At 42.4% G+C, this 14896-nt stretch overlaps 1 protein-coding gene and 1 long non-coding RNA gene across 2 annotated transcripts; both read right to left on the reverse strand.

The window, feature by feature from the left end:
• Positions 1-595: 595 nt before the first annotated feature.
• LOC135538488 (uncharacterized) lies at positions 596-4263 on the reverse strand. The gene is made up of 4 exons (XR_010455428.1): positions 4196-4263; positions 3531-3598; positions 2557-2679; positions 596-2407 (listed from the first exon to the last, which is right to left on the reverse strand). It is a non-coding gene; the product is annotated as an uncharacterized LOC135538488 (long non-coding RNA).
• A 4504-nt stretch (positions 4264-8767) lies between these two features.
• Positions 8768-14283, reverse strand: LOC135538494 (uncharacterized). The gene is made up of 10 exons (XM_064964383.1): positions 14229-14283; positions 14081-14141; positions 10690-10751; positions 10538-10612; positions 10367-10405; positions 10181-10255; positions 9798-9902; positions 9573-9707; positions 9112-9393; positions 8768-8981 (listed from the first exon to the last, which is right to left on the reverse strand). Exons 3-10 carry the CDS (start codon positions 10741-10743, stop codon positions 8835-8837), a joined length of 912 nt encoding a protein of 303 aa, XP_064820455.1. The 5' UTR covers positions 10744-10751; positions 14081-14141; positions 14229-14283; the 3' UTR covers positions 8768-8834.
• Between the last annotated feature and the right edge of the window lie 613 nt (positions 14284-14896).

Genomic DNA, 14896 nt, shown 5'->3' on the forward strand with positions numbered 1-14896 from the left:
AAAGAATTCAGGAAGGGAAGGTCAAAAAGACAAAGGGCAAAGCCAAAAAGTAGTGAAGCAAGAGAAGGCCAGTAAGATACAACAGATGGAAAATGTTGGAGAAAGTAAGGAGGAGGAAAAGAAAGAGGAAAAGAAGAGTCTGAGGAAGATGTGAGGAAATAGAGGAGGGAGAATTGAAACATAACCAGGGAATACTAGACCAGAGAATTAGAGAAATAGAATGAGGTAGCAGAGAAAGAGCATCTATCTGATGTGTACATGGACATATTGTACTTTTCATAATAACAAGTATGTTAATTGTCAAAACTATTTAGTTATCGATTTTACATTCCCTCTCCCAGTCGCAGCTTGATGTTTGTCATGAATATTGCCCTGGAGGCAGAAATTTCTCAAGATATGGCAGATGCAAAGCCAAAATTGGCAAGATTGTAAATATTTGTGGAAAATAATTGTTTTTTATGGACTTAATTTAAGGTAAGGATTAGCAGTGTGGTTAGGGTTAAGGTTAGGTTTAAAATCATATATTACTTTATGCCTGTGCCAGCTTGTGACCACTTTGCAGAACTGCTGACAGGGCAAGATTCATGACAATAAATGCCAAACTGCATCCCAGTCATCCTCTCCCTATCTCTAAAAGGCTGCAGAACATGCAAGCTAGTGATGCGGGGATTGTCTCATAACCCACAGTCCCCAGGCGGGTGGGTTGCAGGCAGGTTCAATAAAGTGACAACAATAGGCTACATAACAAAACCCATAAATGAATAATTATTGTACAATTTACACTAAGTGTACAAAACATTAAGGACACCTGCTATTTCCATGACAGACTGACCAGGTGAATCAAAGTGAAAGCTATGATCCCTTATTGATGTCACTTGTAGATGAAGGGGACAGGACAGGTTAAAGAATGATTTCTAAGCCTGGGGACAATTGAGACATGGATAGTGTATGTGTGCCATTCAGAGGGTGAACAGGCAAGACAAAAGATGTGTCTTTGAACGGAGTATGGTAGTAGGTGCCAGGCACACCGGTTTGTGTCAAGAACTGCAACACTGATGGTTTTTTCACGCTCCGTTCCACCAACCAAAGGACATCCAGCCAACTTGGCAACTGTGGGAAGCATTGGCTTCAACATGGGACTGCATCCCTGTGGAACGCATTCAACACCTTGTAGAATCCATGTTCTGAGGACAAAATGGGGTGGGGGGCTAACTAGATATTAGGAAGGTGTCCTTACTATTTTGTACACTCAGTGTATAACCTATAGGCTACACTGCGCAGTTAGGGGCCGTCTGTAAAGGTACTATCTTTACCAGCATCATAAAAGCTGATATTATTTCATGGGCCTATTGCAACGAAGATTGGCCACTAGAATATTGCCAGTTTATATTCATAACTAAAAGTTCACCTAATTGTATCTTCTGTTATAAAGACCATATTCAAATGAATAAAAACAAAAATAGAAAATGGTTTCCCATCTCAAGAGATTAAACAAAAAAATGACCACAATAAGTGCCTATTAAGTAAAGGCTGACCATAACAGGGTTTCATATGATATTTTTTTGTTATTTTTTTTTCTTTTAACCCCTTTATCTCCCCAATGTTCGTGGTATCCAATTGGTAGTTATAGTCTTGTCTCATTGCCGCAACTCCCTACGGACTCGGGAGAGGCGAAGGTAGAGAGCCATGCGTCCTCCCCGAAACACGACCCTGCCAAGCTACACTGCTTCCTGACAATGCCCGCTTAATCCGGAAGCCAGCCACACCAATGTGTCGGAGGAAACATCATACACTTGTCGACCGTGTCAGCATGCATGCGCCCGGCCCGCCACAGGAGTTGCTACAGCGCAGTGGGACAAGGACATCCCTGCCAGACAAACCCTCTCCTAACCGACGCTGGGACAATTGTGCGCCAACCCAAGGGGAATGGAAGCTTTTGAATTGGACGTTTCAGACAAAAAATACAATTTCTAAAAAATGTCTAGCCCCTTTATCTATTGGTAACAGGGTTGACGTATTATGCTCAACACACTAAGTTTTCCACCACAAAACAAAAACATGAGAAAAGAGCAGAACCAGCTCACGAGCTCAACTAGCACCTGCATTTTGGAGCTATGTCTAAAAAGCGTTTTGTCTTTTACAACTCTCCCATTCACCTGTGTGAACTTCATCTTCGTTGCATGCTAGCCTTTTACCGGCTGCGGAGAGCCTTTTCTGTTTGCATTTTGTTGTGCACCAGGTTTTCATGTCTTTTCATGTTCTGTTTGTGAGAGCTGGCTCTGACCCATAACAGTCAATCCTCTTTGCCGGGAACCTTCTTTAGCACTTTACATTTTCCCAAATGCTTCCAAACTGATGCTTTCTCACAGCTGCTCTTAGTCTTGGGTTGAGAAGTCATTCTCCAAACCTAATCGCAAACAAAGAAAAGATTAAAACACATGACGGTCCAACACAATAGGGGAGGGGGGCATAGGGAAGGTATAGGAGAGGAGATAAAAAGAAAAGACTTCCTCCGTGTCAGGTAAGCAGTCTCGAAGTGTACCCTCACCAACTTACCGGACTGAGTGAGTTCTGAACATCCCTCGCTGTCCTCTGTTCCTGCGTCCAAGTCTTCTTGGGCCTCTTTCTGGTGTCTGTCTTGACTCTTAATACGTTTTCTCAGTTCTTTCCCAGGCTTGCCTGAAAAACACAAAAGGATGGAACATACATAAGAGTAACAACAAATCCACATATTAGCAAGCAACGACATTACATTTTTGTTCAGAACTCACTCAGCCTGGTAAGTTTGACGGTAGACTGCGGATGTTCCCTTGCTTACGAAAGCAGCCGGTGTCTACCGTCACAGAATTACCAGGCTGTGTGAGTTCTGAACACCTGTCACTCGAGCTTTCGCTGTCAGGTTCATACTCACCGATGCAACCGGTGTCACTCAACTGGTGTTTTGTATCATATTTGTATAACAGCTGATGAAACTATGAATAAATGTTATCAGTGTAACTTCCTGAAAGTTGCCGATTGAAAATACAATCTACATAAGACATTCTAAATCAGCAGGTTTTGCATTGGTGGAGTTTTGGCTTGCTTGGTGACATCACCAGGTGGTCTAAGTTAATAGACCAATTAAAAAGAGTTTGGAATCTCTCTGCCAATAACAGCTCATTTTGAGGCTACATTTCCCTCTCATTAGTGGATTGATCCATGTTTAACCATATTGTTTTGAGGCTATATAGTGTTTGTTTACATGTACTTTGTTTACCCACATTGAAGTAAAACAAGCTTATATGCTGAGTTCTGATGGGGTACAACTGTTGAACTAAGCTCATGAAGCATTTATAAGTTATATTCTTCAAGAATCAATGAGTATATATCATTCAATTGCAGGTTCAAAAATGGATTTTGCAACTGCAGATTGCAACTTTAAAATGAAGGAAATGAGGGGGTGGTTGACGGTTGGCTACATACCTTGGCACTAGAGATTCCTGCTTTTAGATTACAATTTTAAAACAATTAATTAACAAATGACAGATTACCTATGACAGCAACAACTGTCTCTCCAAATCAAACCTTCCCTTCACGCACCGCACTGTCTCTGCCAGTCCTGCAGCAAATAAAACATGTTTTCACAAAAAAAAAGAAATGTAATTGGACCATCCGGATATCCATATTGATTAGTGAAATATTCCTAATGCCTTTCCCTAGCTGCCATTTCAAAATACAATCACCTCTAAACAAAATGTCTCACATTGTGACTTGCGCAAATAACTCAGCATGCCACAGGAAAGCAACCGAGCTTGGACCACATTTGCATTACAATGTAGGTACCAGTAGCTAGTTTAACATTACTCCTATGGAGTTATTTAACATTATGCACAACACAACATTCTTCCATTTGAGAACATCTTAGACATCATAGCAAAGATAAACAATGCAATAATAATCCATTCCGAAATGTATTAATGTCTACTCCAGCAACCTTTAGCAGCTAGCTGGCTAATTAACCTATCAGTATAGCCAGGAAAAATGGCTCGCTAGCTAACTGCTAGCAAGCTAACAAAATGCTACAACAGAGCTAATACTTCCATGCGTCTACGAAATGTAGCCCGCTACAGCTACATTGGCCGAGTAATTGTTGAATAATAACGAAGCTAGGTAAATTCGTTTAAAATAATATCGCTAGTAACTGCAAAATACTTACAGCTGAAATACACTGCTGTTTTCTTTATGAGCATGGTGAACTGAGGAAGCCGCATCCACGTGTCGTGTTGTAGGGGAGGGGACAAGTTCCCCAAATAGACCCTGGCTTTGGATCAGATTTGAATTCCCCCCGCTAATGGTCCGTGTTAGGTTTGGGGAGGGGAAGCTGATCCTAGATCTGTATTTAGGGGAAACTTCGCCCCAGCACATGCAAAGAAAGAGAGTTGAGGAGAAGGGGAGGAGAGAGAGCGTCGCTCTCAGGATGGACAGATCATGTTCAAAATATACCAGTAAGAAATTGGTTTCAGAATATAATATATTGCCTTTAGCAGTTCTAATGTCTTCATTTGCCCCATTTCATTAGTCTTGTTGATTGATTGCTGATATCTAGTTTCACAGAAAAGATGGTGTTGATGAAGAGCATCCATCCATGTATAGACATATAGTTCATACTAGTGGTCCTACCCATTACCCACTTCACTCCATTAACCCTAAACTTGCTGCTCACATGGTGGTTAAATGTATTTGACTTTAGGTTAGTTAAGGTTAAGAAGGTAAAGATTGTGTTTTGCTGTGTTGGGAGCACTAGTGGCAATGCTGCCTCACCCAGATCACAAATTACCCTATATAGGTATATATTGTAGCAAGCTTAACCCAACACTTACCAACCACCTTCTGATCTCTTGGTGCAATGAATAAGGTGTTGGCTTGCTTGTCGCTGGAGTCCCAGTTGGAGCTACCCCCAAGTTTGTTGCATAGGTATCAGAAGTAGGATAGTGCCTGTGAAGCCATCAAAGATGTGTGTACACGTGAGAGACTTGCTATAAAGAAGTGTGGCCGGCATGCTCTCCCCAAGGAAGGAGGTCTCAGCTGACTCACGTTCTGTAGCAACTTTAATCCAACACCGAGCGAACACATCGAGAGGTTTGGACATATTGGAGTAGGACTTAAGGTGTTGGCTTGACAGGACCCATTAAATGGACCCATTAAACAATGCCCACGTTAATTTCCCCGTCTCATGTCCTGTCCTTATATTAGTTGTATAAGTAATACAGTGTGCTATACAACAGGAAGCTTATAAGAAATCCCACTATGCCCTCCTACGAACCATCAAACAGGCAAAATGTCAATACAGGACTAAGATCTAATCGTACTACACCGGCTCTGACGCCTGGCCTGTAGGGCTCCTTGCCTTTGTTGAAGTCCGGTTTGATGGTAACCACTCCATTTCCATCTGCTCTTATCGTGCAGACAAGCATTCCTTCTCCTTTTGGCCAAGTCTGAGAAATACAATAATAAAATGCCACTTTTCAATGCCTGAATTGGAATCTACTTCAAAGTTATTACATACAAAGCAATGTAATAAGTGTATAGGCTACATAGTGGTTTTTCCCCTTGTGGTACTCACTTGCCCGCTCGTCCCAGGTTCCCCATGATGTGCAGGTTGGTCTTCACAAAGTCCTCTGAGGGGTCCCAGGTAATCAGCCTGGACTTGGGGATGGTGCGGTCACTGCAGACCAACAGAATACCACAAACACATTTTGCATACAAGGGTATGGTGTAATGTGAACATACCGGTACACTGTTTGTCTTCAAAGCAGTACGACGCATCAATGCTGCTTCAATTACATTCACTTTAATAATAATTCACTTTGGTGAGTAACAGGGACCTACACTGGGCGTCTGTCCTGTCGTCTGTGTCTGACATTGGCCATCCTATGTGCCAGTAAGGTAGGATTGGACATGACCTGCGTCACCATACTCTGGGAATGCTGTCGTGAGTATATCAAAAACAGCTTTAAAACACTAACGTTTCTTTTGGACAGAAAATAGGTAAATGCTTTGTTTTGAATAATGAAATTGTCACGTCTGCTCCAGCTCCCTCTCTTTGGCGCTTGAGGTCGCCAGGCTGCTCATCATTACGCACACCCGTCACCATTTTTATGCGCACCAGCACTTCATCGGACTCACCTGGACTCCATCACGTGATTGATTACCTCCCCTATATCTGTCACTTCCTCAGTTTCATTCCCATGTCTGCATCGATGTTGTTTTGTTTCTCTTGTCCAGACACTGTTCGTCTTTAGTTTCATGTCTATTTATGAATAAATCCTCCCCCTATACTTGCTTCCCGTCTCCGAGCGTCTTTGGTTACAGAACCGTTACAGAAATGGAAATTCTGTTGAAAACCACCCCTTCCAAATTGGTGGAGCAGTCATAATCGGTGTAGGTGAAAATCCTGCAGTTCCATATGCCCCTGGTCCGCTCCTGAGCCATGATCTATGTGTGGTATTGTCTCTCCAGCGGAGTCTGGCATACTGACTCACTCTGGAACAAAACCACTTCATATTGTGCACACACACCTTACTATGCAACATCAAACTATCCTAAACAGCAAATTCTTATTTGTTATAAGGACACTGACTGAACAGCTTCTCCTGCCAGACTACCACAAACTCCTCCTCATCATTTCTGGCTGAAACAAAACCAAGATGTTGTGGTCCATATCTAGTCACCACAAAAATGACATCTACTCAACTAAGAAGCATCTGACATCTTTCTGTTTCAAAACATCTAACATCATCTTCATGTTTCAAAACTGTGTTAACACCTGATTGAGTCTGTGAGTTGAGGGTGGCCAGCTCAATGCCTCCCCTCTCCTGTTGAGTCCAAACCTGCTGCTGAAGGTGTTGGGAGAGGGCTGCTGTGGAGGTGACTCTCTGAATACGAATCCTGTAAACACCATTGTAAATATAAACAAAGTAAACAGGATTCTAGCTAGCTGAATGCCATGTTTTCATGGCAAACTCAGGGATCAGGTCAAGAAATATACTGGGTGTTTATCATCATCTGCTTTGAGAGCTAACGACAGTGTCTTGCTTGTAATGGCAATGCAAGGACTAAAAGCCACACAAACGCCAACTGCAACTTACTTAATTGTAAGGTTTTTGACAGCATATTTATTGGTTCACTACCACCACCTACCGTGGGATACAGTCCAGAGCAACAGAACAAACCCCCCCCCCCCCCCACTGATAACAGGTAAGATAATATCAGTATAATAATATTCCCTTGATGTAAAAGTTTAAGAACCCCTGATGTAATTAATTAAGACAAAAATCTGTCTGACACAAATAACTGCAATTTAGAAATCTTTATTGGAAATGCACGTTTCAAACAGCACAATTCAAGTACAGATGAGTGTAGCTAAATCAGATACATGCTAATTTAGTTTAAATGTGATGTATTCCTCCAGTCCCAGTTCATTTCTACTCTTTTGACATGCTTCAGACCAGATGCATGCTTCACGTCAGTGTACAATGGTCCAACATTTGCATATCACAGTGTTTGAAGCTTTTAAGTTCTGCATCTCTCTGCTGTCTTTCATCTGAATCCATATCCTCCAAGGTCTAAACAGGTGTAGATTTCCATCTCTGTGTGGGAGACCAGATATTGCAAGGAGACCAGTAAGGGGCCCTCAACTCTTCACTTTGGCCAAAGGAGACCGAAGACCCCAATACCAGTGACACTGCCCTAAGGTTGGTGATGTCCTTTGCATGAGACTGTGGAGACAGAGGTCTTATCTCTCTGTGGTTACTAAAGATGTCATGGCACTTATGGCATGAGTAGAGGTGTTGACCCTGCTTCTCCTGGCTATATTTCCAAGGCTAAGCATGTAAATCCAACTCATTATCATAGGCTGTATGGGGATCAATATATATATATATATATTTAATAACGCTGCATGTCTCAAAATATAAGAATGAGACCAATATATGTATTTTGCTAATCATAGTTCTTGTCTCTGAAATTACGTTTGTGTGTGTTGTAGGAATAACCAATACTCAAAATCTGTGTGTGTGTGTGTGTAGAAGTAATAGTTGGCCATTATTTCTTTGAACATCTCAATTTGGACAGCAGCCACTGAAGAAACCTGTCAATCAAAAACCACAGGAGAATTAATAGTATTATAAACTGGGTGGTTCGATCCCTGAATGCTGATTGGCTGAAATCCGTGGTATATTTAAGCAATAAGGCACGCGGGGGTGTGGTATATGGCCAATATACCACAGCTAAGGACTGTTCTTATGCACAACACAACACGGAGTGCCTGGATACAGCCCTAAGCCATGGTATATTGACCATATACCACACACCCCCAAGGTTTCTTATTGCTATTATGAATTGGTGAACAACGTAATGAGAGCAGTAAAATTAAATAATTTGTCATATGGTATACGGTCTGATATACCACGGCTGTCAGCCAATCAGCATTCAGGGCTTGAACCACCCAGTTTATAACAGACCGTATACCACGGGTTTGACAAAATATTTATTTTTACTGCTCTAATTAAGGTGGTAACCAGTTAATAATAGCAATAAGGTACCTTGGGGGTTTGTGGTATATGGCCAATATACCACGGCTAAGGGCTGTATCCAGGCACTCCGTGTTGTGTCGTGCTTAAGAACAGCCCTTAGCCGTGATATATTGGCCATATATCACACCTCCTCGTGCCTTATTGCTTAAGTTTGCACTTACACATCAGATAGCTGCTCTTTCTCTGCTACCTCATTCTATTTCTATAATTCTCTAGTCTAGTATTCCCTGGTTATGTTCCACTTCTCTCTCCTCTATTTCCTCACCTCTTCCTCAGACTCTTCTTTTCCTCTTTCTTGTCCTCCTCCTTACTTTCTCCAACATTTCCCATCTGTTGCATCTTACTGGCCTTCTCTTGCTTCAATTCTTTTTTGGCCTTGCCCTTCTTTTTCTTATTGAACTTCCCTTCCTGAATATTTTGGACAAGCAGATAAATGTAAGTTTATGGGTTTTCTCTTCTCTTGAGCTACTATACCTACAGCTATACTATACTATAGAAGGACTTATGGCCAATATTCCCTTCTTGTATTTCCTCTCACCTGTGGGGCCACTCCAGCCATTTCCTGGAGCAGCTTCCTGCCGGTCTCGCTCAGGTTGGTGATGGGAGCCAGGCGAGGGCAGTGGCGGTATGGGAAGTTCTCTGTTCGGGGCGGAGCGACAGGGTTGAGAGGAGTCCGAGGCCTTGGAACATTTACTGGGTAGGGAGAGCCTACAGCAGAGGGCAGGGCCCGTAGGGTTTCAGCCAGTGTCCAGTGTGCTGAGGTTACAAGAGGAGAGAGGCCATTCTTGACAGATACAGGACCTGAGACCTCCCCTGGGCTCTGTAGGACCAGAAAGTAAAGTAACATATCAGGAAAGTGCTATGTTCAACACAGTCTGTAGAAATATTTTATAACTACTTTATACACATTGCAGATACATGACTACACTCAATAAGTAATTGTCTGCATAATTTCCAATCCCCCATGTATATATAAAATATTTAATATGCAGAACTTACCAGGAAGTCTGACTCATCAAAGGAGTGGAGAGACAGATCATCATCCTTGTCCATATCCCTCACATCAAGCTTTGTCACCTTTCCATTCTCAACTTTCAGCTTTGATGTCCTCCTTTCATGATCCTCATCATCACACTGTGTATCAGAGTCAACTAATCAGAGACCATCCTCCTCCCAGTGATGTCACTCAACAAAGACATGGACGGTAGGGTACAACTCTTTTACCTCAGATTCACAGTCAGTGAAGGAGTAGATGGAAAAGTCATCAGAACTGGAGGATGAGATCACGTCATGATATTTTCTCTCTATTAGCCGAGTCACTCTTCCAGACTGAGGAGACAGAGAAAGGCATGTACTCATGGCAGCCATAGAATACATAGAATATGTAGGCAATCCAACATGGTTGTACAAGTAGTGAGTAATACATGGGTAACTGAAAATGCAATAAATGCAACTCCCATAACATTAGGGGTGGGGCAAAAGATCTTCCATAGTACAGGATTCTTTAGCATCTCGAATGGATAATTGTCAATTCAACCAAGCCAACCAAAATGGCCATATGAATCAACAGATTGGTCTATCTGTTGTATGGGAACAGCAGAGATGACCTGGCTGAGAGGCTCTGGATTGATGCTCCATCCATCCCCAGATGTCTGGTCCTGCCCATAGCTCACAATGATTGGCTGTTAACAGTAAAGAATGAATTCAACACTGCTTTGCTCATATTGGCCTTGAATTGTGTATCAATAAATAATATAAGGACTGTTATGTGGTTGAATTTGAATGTGACTTACAGGCCTTTTGTGGATCTGAGGGGTCTGCACTGAATTAGACTGTCAAGACAGCATTCAATGAAGTTAGATAGGGATATCTGCATTTGCTTTAATTCTGAGAACTGCAGTTTGTACATGCAGAATGCATAACTAATGTGTATGTGTTTTTGTTTCAGGTCAGATATGACTTACAGGCTTTGGCCTTCTGTGCACCTTGCCGGTTGGCCACAACACGGAATCAGGGGTGTTCACCCTAACTGGTTTCAACTGTGAACACAACACTCAATTTAAAATGTGATAATATAACAAAAACAGGACAAAACAAACAAATATTTGATATTTACCACATAAGGGCGGCGTCTTAAAGCTCTTTTGATTCTCTCATCATTACGATCCATCTTTCTTTCTGAGGGAAACATTTCCATCAATTAATAGACACAAAACACATCCTGACTCACACACAGACACACACACACACAAAGATGGCATCCCAAATGGCACCCTATTCCCTATATATGTATATATATGTTGGGAAGGAGGTGCCCCAAAAGGCCAAAGATTACCTGCAACAACCTGAGTGAAGAAAACTATTGAACAGATTAAATCAAATCTGAACACCGTTTATGTAGTGAATTAATGCATGGTTACGTCATTTTGGGTCACAGCTTTATGACTGCGCTTAATACGTCACAAGAAAAACGCTTGTTTGGAGCCGGACTGGTGGTATCATATTTTCACTGGTTGTAGCTCAATAACGAACGTGATGTGCTTTTTATATCTTACTGACTGAGTAATGGTTGTATCGCTGGTTGGTTGGACGTTTTACATAGATAGACCAACATGATATCAATAGGAAGAAACCATTCCTTGACAAATATTTTGTTGTATTATTGTTTTACTTTGAGTAACATTAAGGGACCACAATAGAAACCGTTTACTTTATTGTGTTGTCCCTGGCATGACACGTTTTATTTAATTAAACGGGTTTTATTATTTTATTAAACTGTCCAATCAAATATATCTAACTTTCTATCTAACTCACATGAGCTGTTGAGGACTCCTTGGTCATCACATTTCAGGCACAAGCCAGCAGGTGGAAGGAAGTGTCTTTAAATGCAGCACTGCCTTTAACGCACTTCATGGTCTGCGCAACAGTATCTTTGTGGTTGTGAAAGTGATTAATCCAAATGCGGAAGTTCAGTACATTTGTTTTGGTTTAGCAAGCTAGCTTCTCAAGTCTTGGCTAAAGTGTTGTGCAATATTGGAGGAAAAGTGTCGTTACTGACATTTTGTATTGTGCTTGATTATCCTCTAGTAGTTTGACAAGTTTGTACTGAGCATCAACATGATCACCCGAATAGTTTAGAAAGATGTGGTTCAGAGGTTCAAGAGTTTGACTCCTGAGTTCAGGCTAACAAGTGGCATTGTTGCTGTCATTATAGTATTGTAATGAAACAGACAGGGAGCAGGTCTCGAACCCTCGGACCTTCTAGCCCGAGGTCCGGCGCGCTATCGACTGTGCCGCAAAAGCATGCTCGTGCGACAGAGTCCATTTCCGCGCTTATAAACCCAGGTTCGTTACAGTATCATCAGTTTTGTTCAGTCACTACATATTTCGGTTTATCAGAAGATGTCTAAAGTCTTGGAACTACAGTTTTTGCCAATGGGCATGGTACCTTAGCAAGGAGGGGTTGAGTGACTCAAGAATCATGCCCAGTAGCAAGCTAGCCACTTTGAATGGGTCTGTTGTAACGTTATCTAGCGTGCTACAACGTGTAGCTAACGTTAATGACGTAACATATTGTGCCAGTCGGCTTCAGCAGCAAGCTTGAGCACAACACATCAATGCCGCTGATGTCTGTCAACCCGATAATATCCGTTTAATCCTCTCCTCTTCCAAGCTCATCACATACTCCTTCCACCACCAGACAGAGACCCAGATACTCCTCAGCATTGGGGTTCTGGTGATCCTCTGTGGTGGGATTGAGAAGAGTGTGGGCACTGTTTGGTTCCTCCTCATGTTTCAGCTGCTCTCTATCAACACAGGGGTGTTGTACACAACCGTGGGCCTGGTACTGTTTGGTGCATCTGCCCAGAATCAAGTGGAGGGGTTAGTTCCTGTATCCCCCTCCCTTATGGGTATGGCCACAGTGTACTCACTTATGGTTAAGGGCTTTCTTTTTGGGGTCAGTGTACCCATGTTAGCCCTGGCCTGGCTGTTTCTGGTCATAGTAACACTTTTGGTCCCACACTCTCTTCCTCTGCAACCCCATCATAGCAGGGGGATCTCTATCCTTACTCCAACCTTATTGTGGTTGAAAATAACTGTGATACACTGCAGTATGTCACAGCTTTAAGTGGGCTTAATAGTGTAGTTAAGTGGTAATATGTTTATGTGCGGCGCTGTGGTCTAAGGCACTGCATCTCAGTCTACAGTCCCTGGTTCGAATCCAGGCTGTATCACATTTGGCCGTTATTGGGAATCCCATAGGGCGGTGCACAATTGGCCCAGCTCTGTCCGGGTTTGGCCAGGGTAGGCCATCATTGTAAATAAGAATTTGTTCTTAACTGACTTGCCTAGTTAAATAAAGGTTCAATTAAAATAAATAATATGCTTGAAATGTGTGTTGAGTCCTCATGCTGAACATAAGACCACTCGGGATGTTTTGTTTGGAAAATCTACCATCACTGTGTCACACATTCTGCTTATCTTGCTCTGGTGAAACATACGGAAGGGGCTGGAACCCACTTCTAGACATGTCTGATGCTGGAGCATCAGTCCTAGATAAGAAGATGCCTTTCAGGCTGCTGAGGGACAGCTTTGGTTTTAGAAGTGTTTTCTTTCCCATCCGGTCAGATAAATAGTCCAAACAACCAACCCATCCGCGTCCTCATGGCCCTAAAACACACTTTTGCCTCGTTTTGTATCACCTTTCAATGATACATCTGGGGGGGACAAAAATGTAGTTTCAGAATGGGGGGGGGGGGGGGGGATGTCTCCCTGTCCCCAGTGAAAGTTGTGCCCCTTAACATTGATGTCCTGTATGACCCTACATCAATAGAGAAGGAAGACGGTCCACCCACCCTGAGTACTGAGAAAGCACCTCAAGCATAGCTTTGGGTAACGTCACGAACATGAACACAGCTGCAGCCACAGTCAAGGCCATGGACATAGTCACGGACACAGTCATTGGCAGACATCTGCCTCTCAAACCAGCAGTCACTGGGCTCCAGTGGCTCAACATCTACATTCTCAACATTCTCTCCAGTCTGTCTGTCAATGCCCCCCAGAGTTTCACAGCAAACATGACCGAGTCTGATGGTTCACCCAGGGGCACCAGTGTCTTCATTGACAGATTGATAACATAGAAAACTCATTGAATGACAGAGCTCTCTCATTTGTTATACGTTGAAATGTAATATACTTGGACATGGGGTTTGAGGTAGTGCTTAAAAGGTACACGGTTTCTTCACTGATGCTTTTGGTTTGAAGAGTCAATAAAACTCTGAAAGTTCAGGGTCAAATCAATGCAAGAAGGTTTAGATTGTCAGTTGGATGTAAGACCACTCATTTTGGCTTGTACTTTGTGTTGTTCTACACATACGGTAGACATAGCTCTTGGCACTCTTGATTTATACAACCTTTATAAATCAGGCAATTTATATTACACTGATGTATTCAGTTTTTCTTTCCTTAACTACTTACAGCAATGAAATGAATTAGCATCCACTCACCAGTAAATTAGATCCATTATATGCAGTTTGTTGGGCAATGCATCATTCAACATTGTAAATTCTGGAGCAGGGAGCAGTGGTTGAGGTTTTCAAGTGTGTGGGCTACAAGGGCAGATGATGATGTCATCTTTAGAAACTACATGCATACCATTTCAGTCCTGGCCAACCAAGCTGTTGAGGTAGTCTTTATGACGTACATAACGCTGAAAGGAGGAAAAGAGAGGAGAGGTCATCCTCATAGAAAAGACTCTAACCTGCCTGAAAGACTATAATAATATTTCATCAGTGTACTGTATGTACATGCATAAGGACAAATCTGACATGAGGCCACTTTGGGATACAAAAACATCTTCCAAGTTTTGATTTTGGGATGAACTATAATACAAGTATTGTTACAGTGCACCAACAGTGTCTGACATTGGCCTTCCTATGTGCCAGTAAGGTAGGATAGGACTTGACCTGCGTCACCATACTCTGGGAGTGCTGTAGTGAGGATATCAAAAACAGCTTTAAAACACTAACGTTTCTTTTGGACAGAAAATAGGTAAATGCTTTGTTTTGAATAATGAAATTGTCACGTTTGCTCCAGCTCCCCCTATACTTGCTTCCCGTCTCCCAGAGTCTTTGGTTACAGAACTGTTACAGAAATGGAGATTCTGTTGAAAAACCACCCCTTCCCAATTGGTGTCGCAGTCAGAATCGGTGTAGGTGAAAATCCTGCAGTTCCATCTGCCCCTGGTCCGCTCCTGAGCCATGATCTCTGTGTGGTATTGTCTCTCCAGCGGAGTCTGGCATACTGACTCACTCTGGAACAAA

This window comes from Oncorhynchus masou, unplaced genomic scaffold (genome assembly GCF_036934945.1).
Source record: "Oncorhynchus masou masou isolate Uvic2021 unplaced genomic scaffold, UVic_Omas_1.1 unplaced_scaffold_973, whole genome shotgun sequence".
Classification (NCBI taxonomy): domain Eukaryota; kingdom Metazoa; phylum Chordata; class Actinopteri; order Salmoniformes; family Salmonidae; genus Oncorhynchus; species Oncorhynchus masou.

Excerpts from the sequence above, each read along its gene's own strand:
- LOC135538494 (XM_064964383.1), bottom strand. The coding sequence starts at position 10,743 with ATGGATCGTAATGATGAGAGAATCAAAAGAGCTTTAAGACGCCGCCCT. Across the intron at positions 9,903-10,180 it reads ATCCAGAGCCTCTCAGCCAG|TCTGGAAGAGTGACTCGGCT; the intron begins GTCATCTCTGCT and ends CTGTCTCCTCAG. Across the intron at positions 8,982-9,111 it reads TGGCTGGAGTGGCCCCACAG|GAAGGGAAGTTCAATAAGAA; the intron begins GTGAGAGGAAAT and ends CAAAATATTCAG.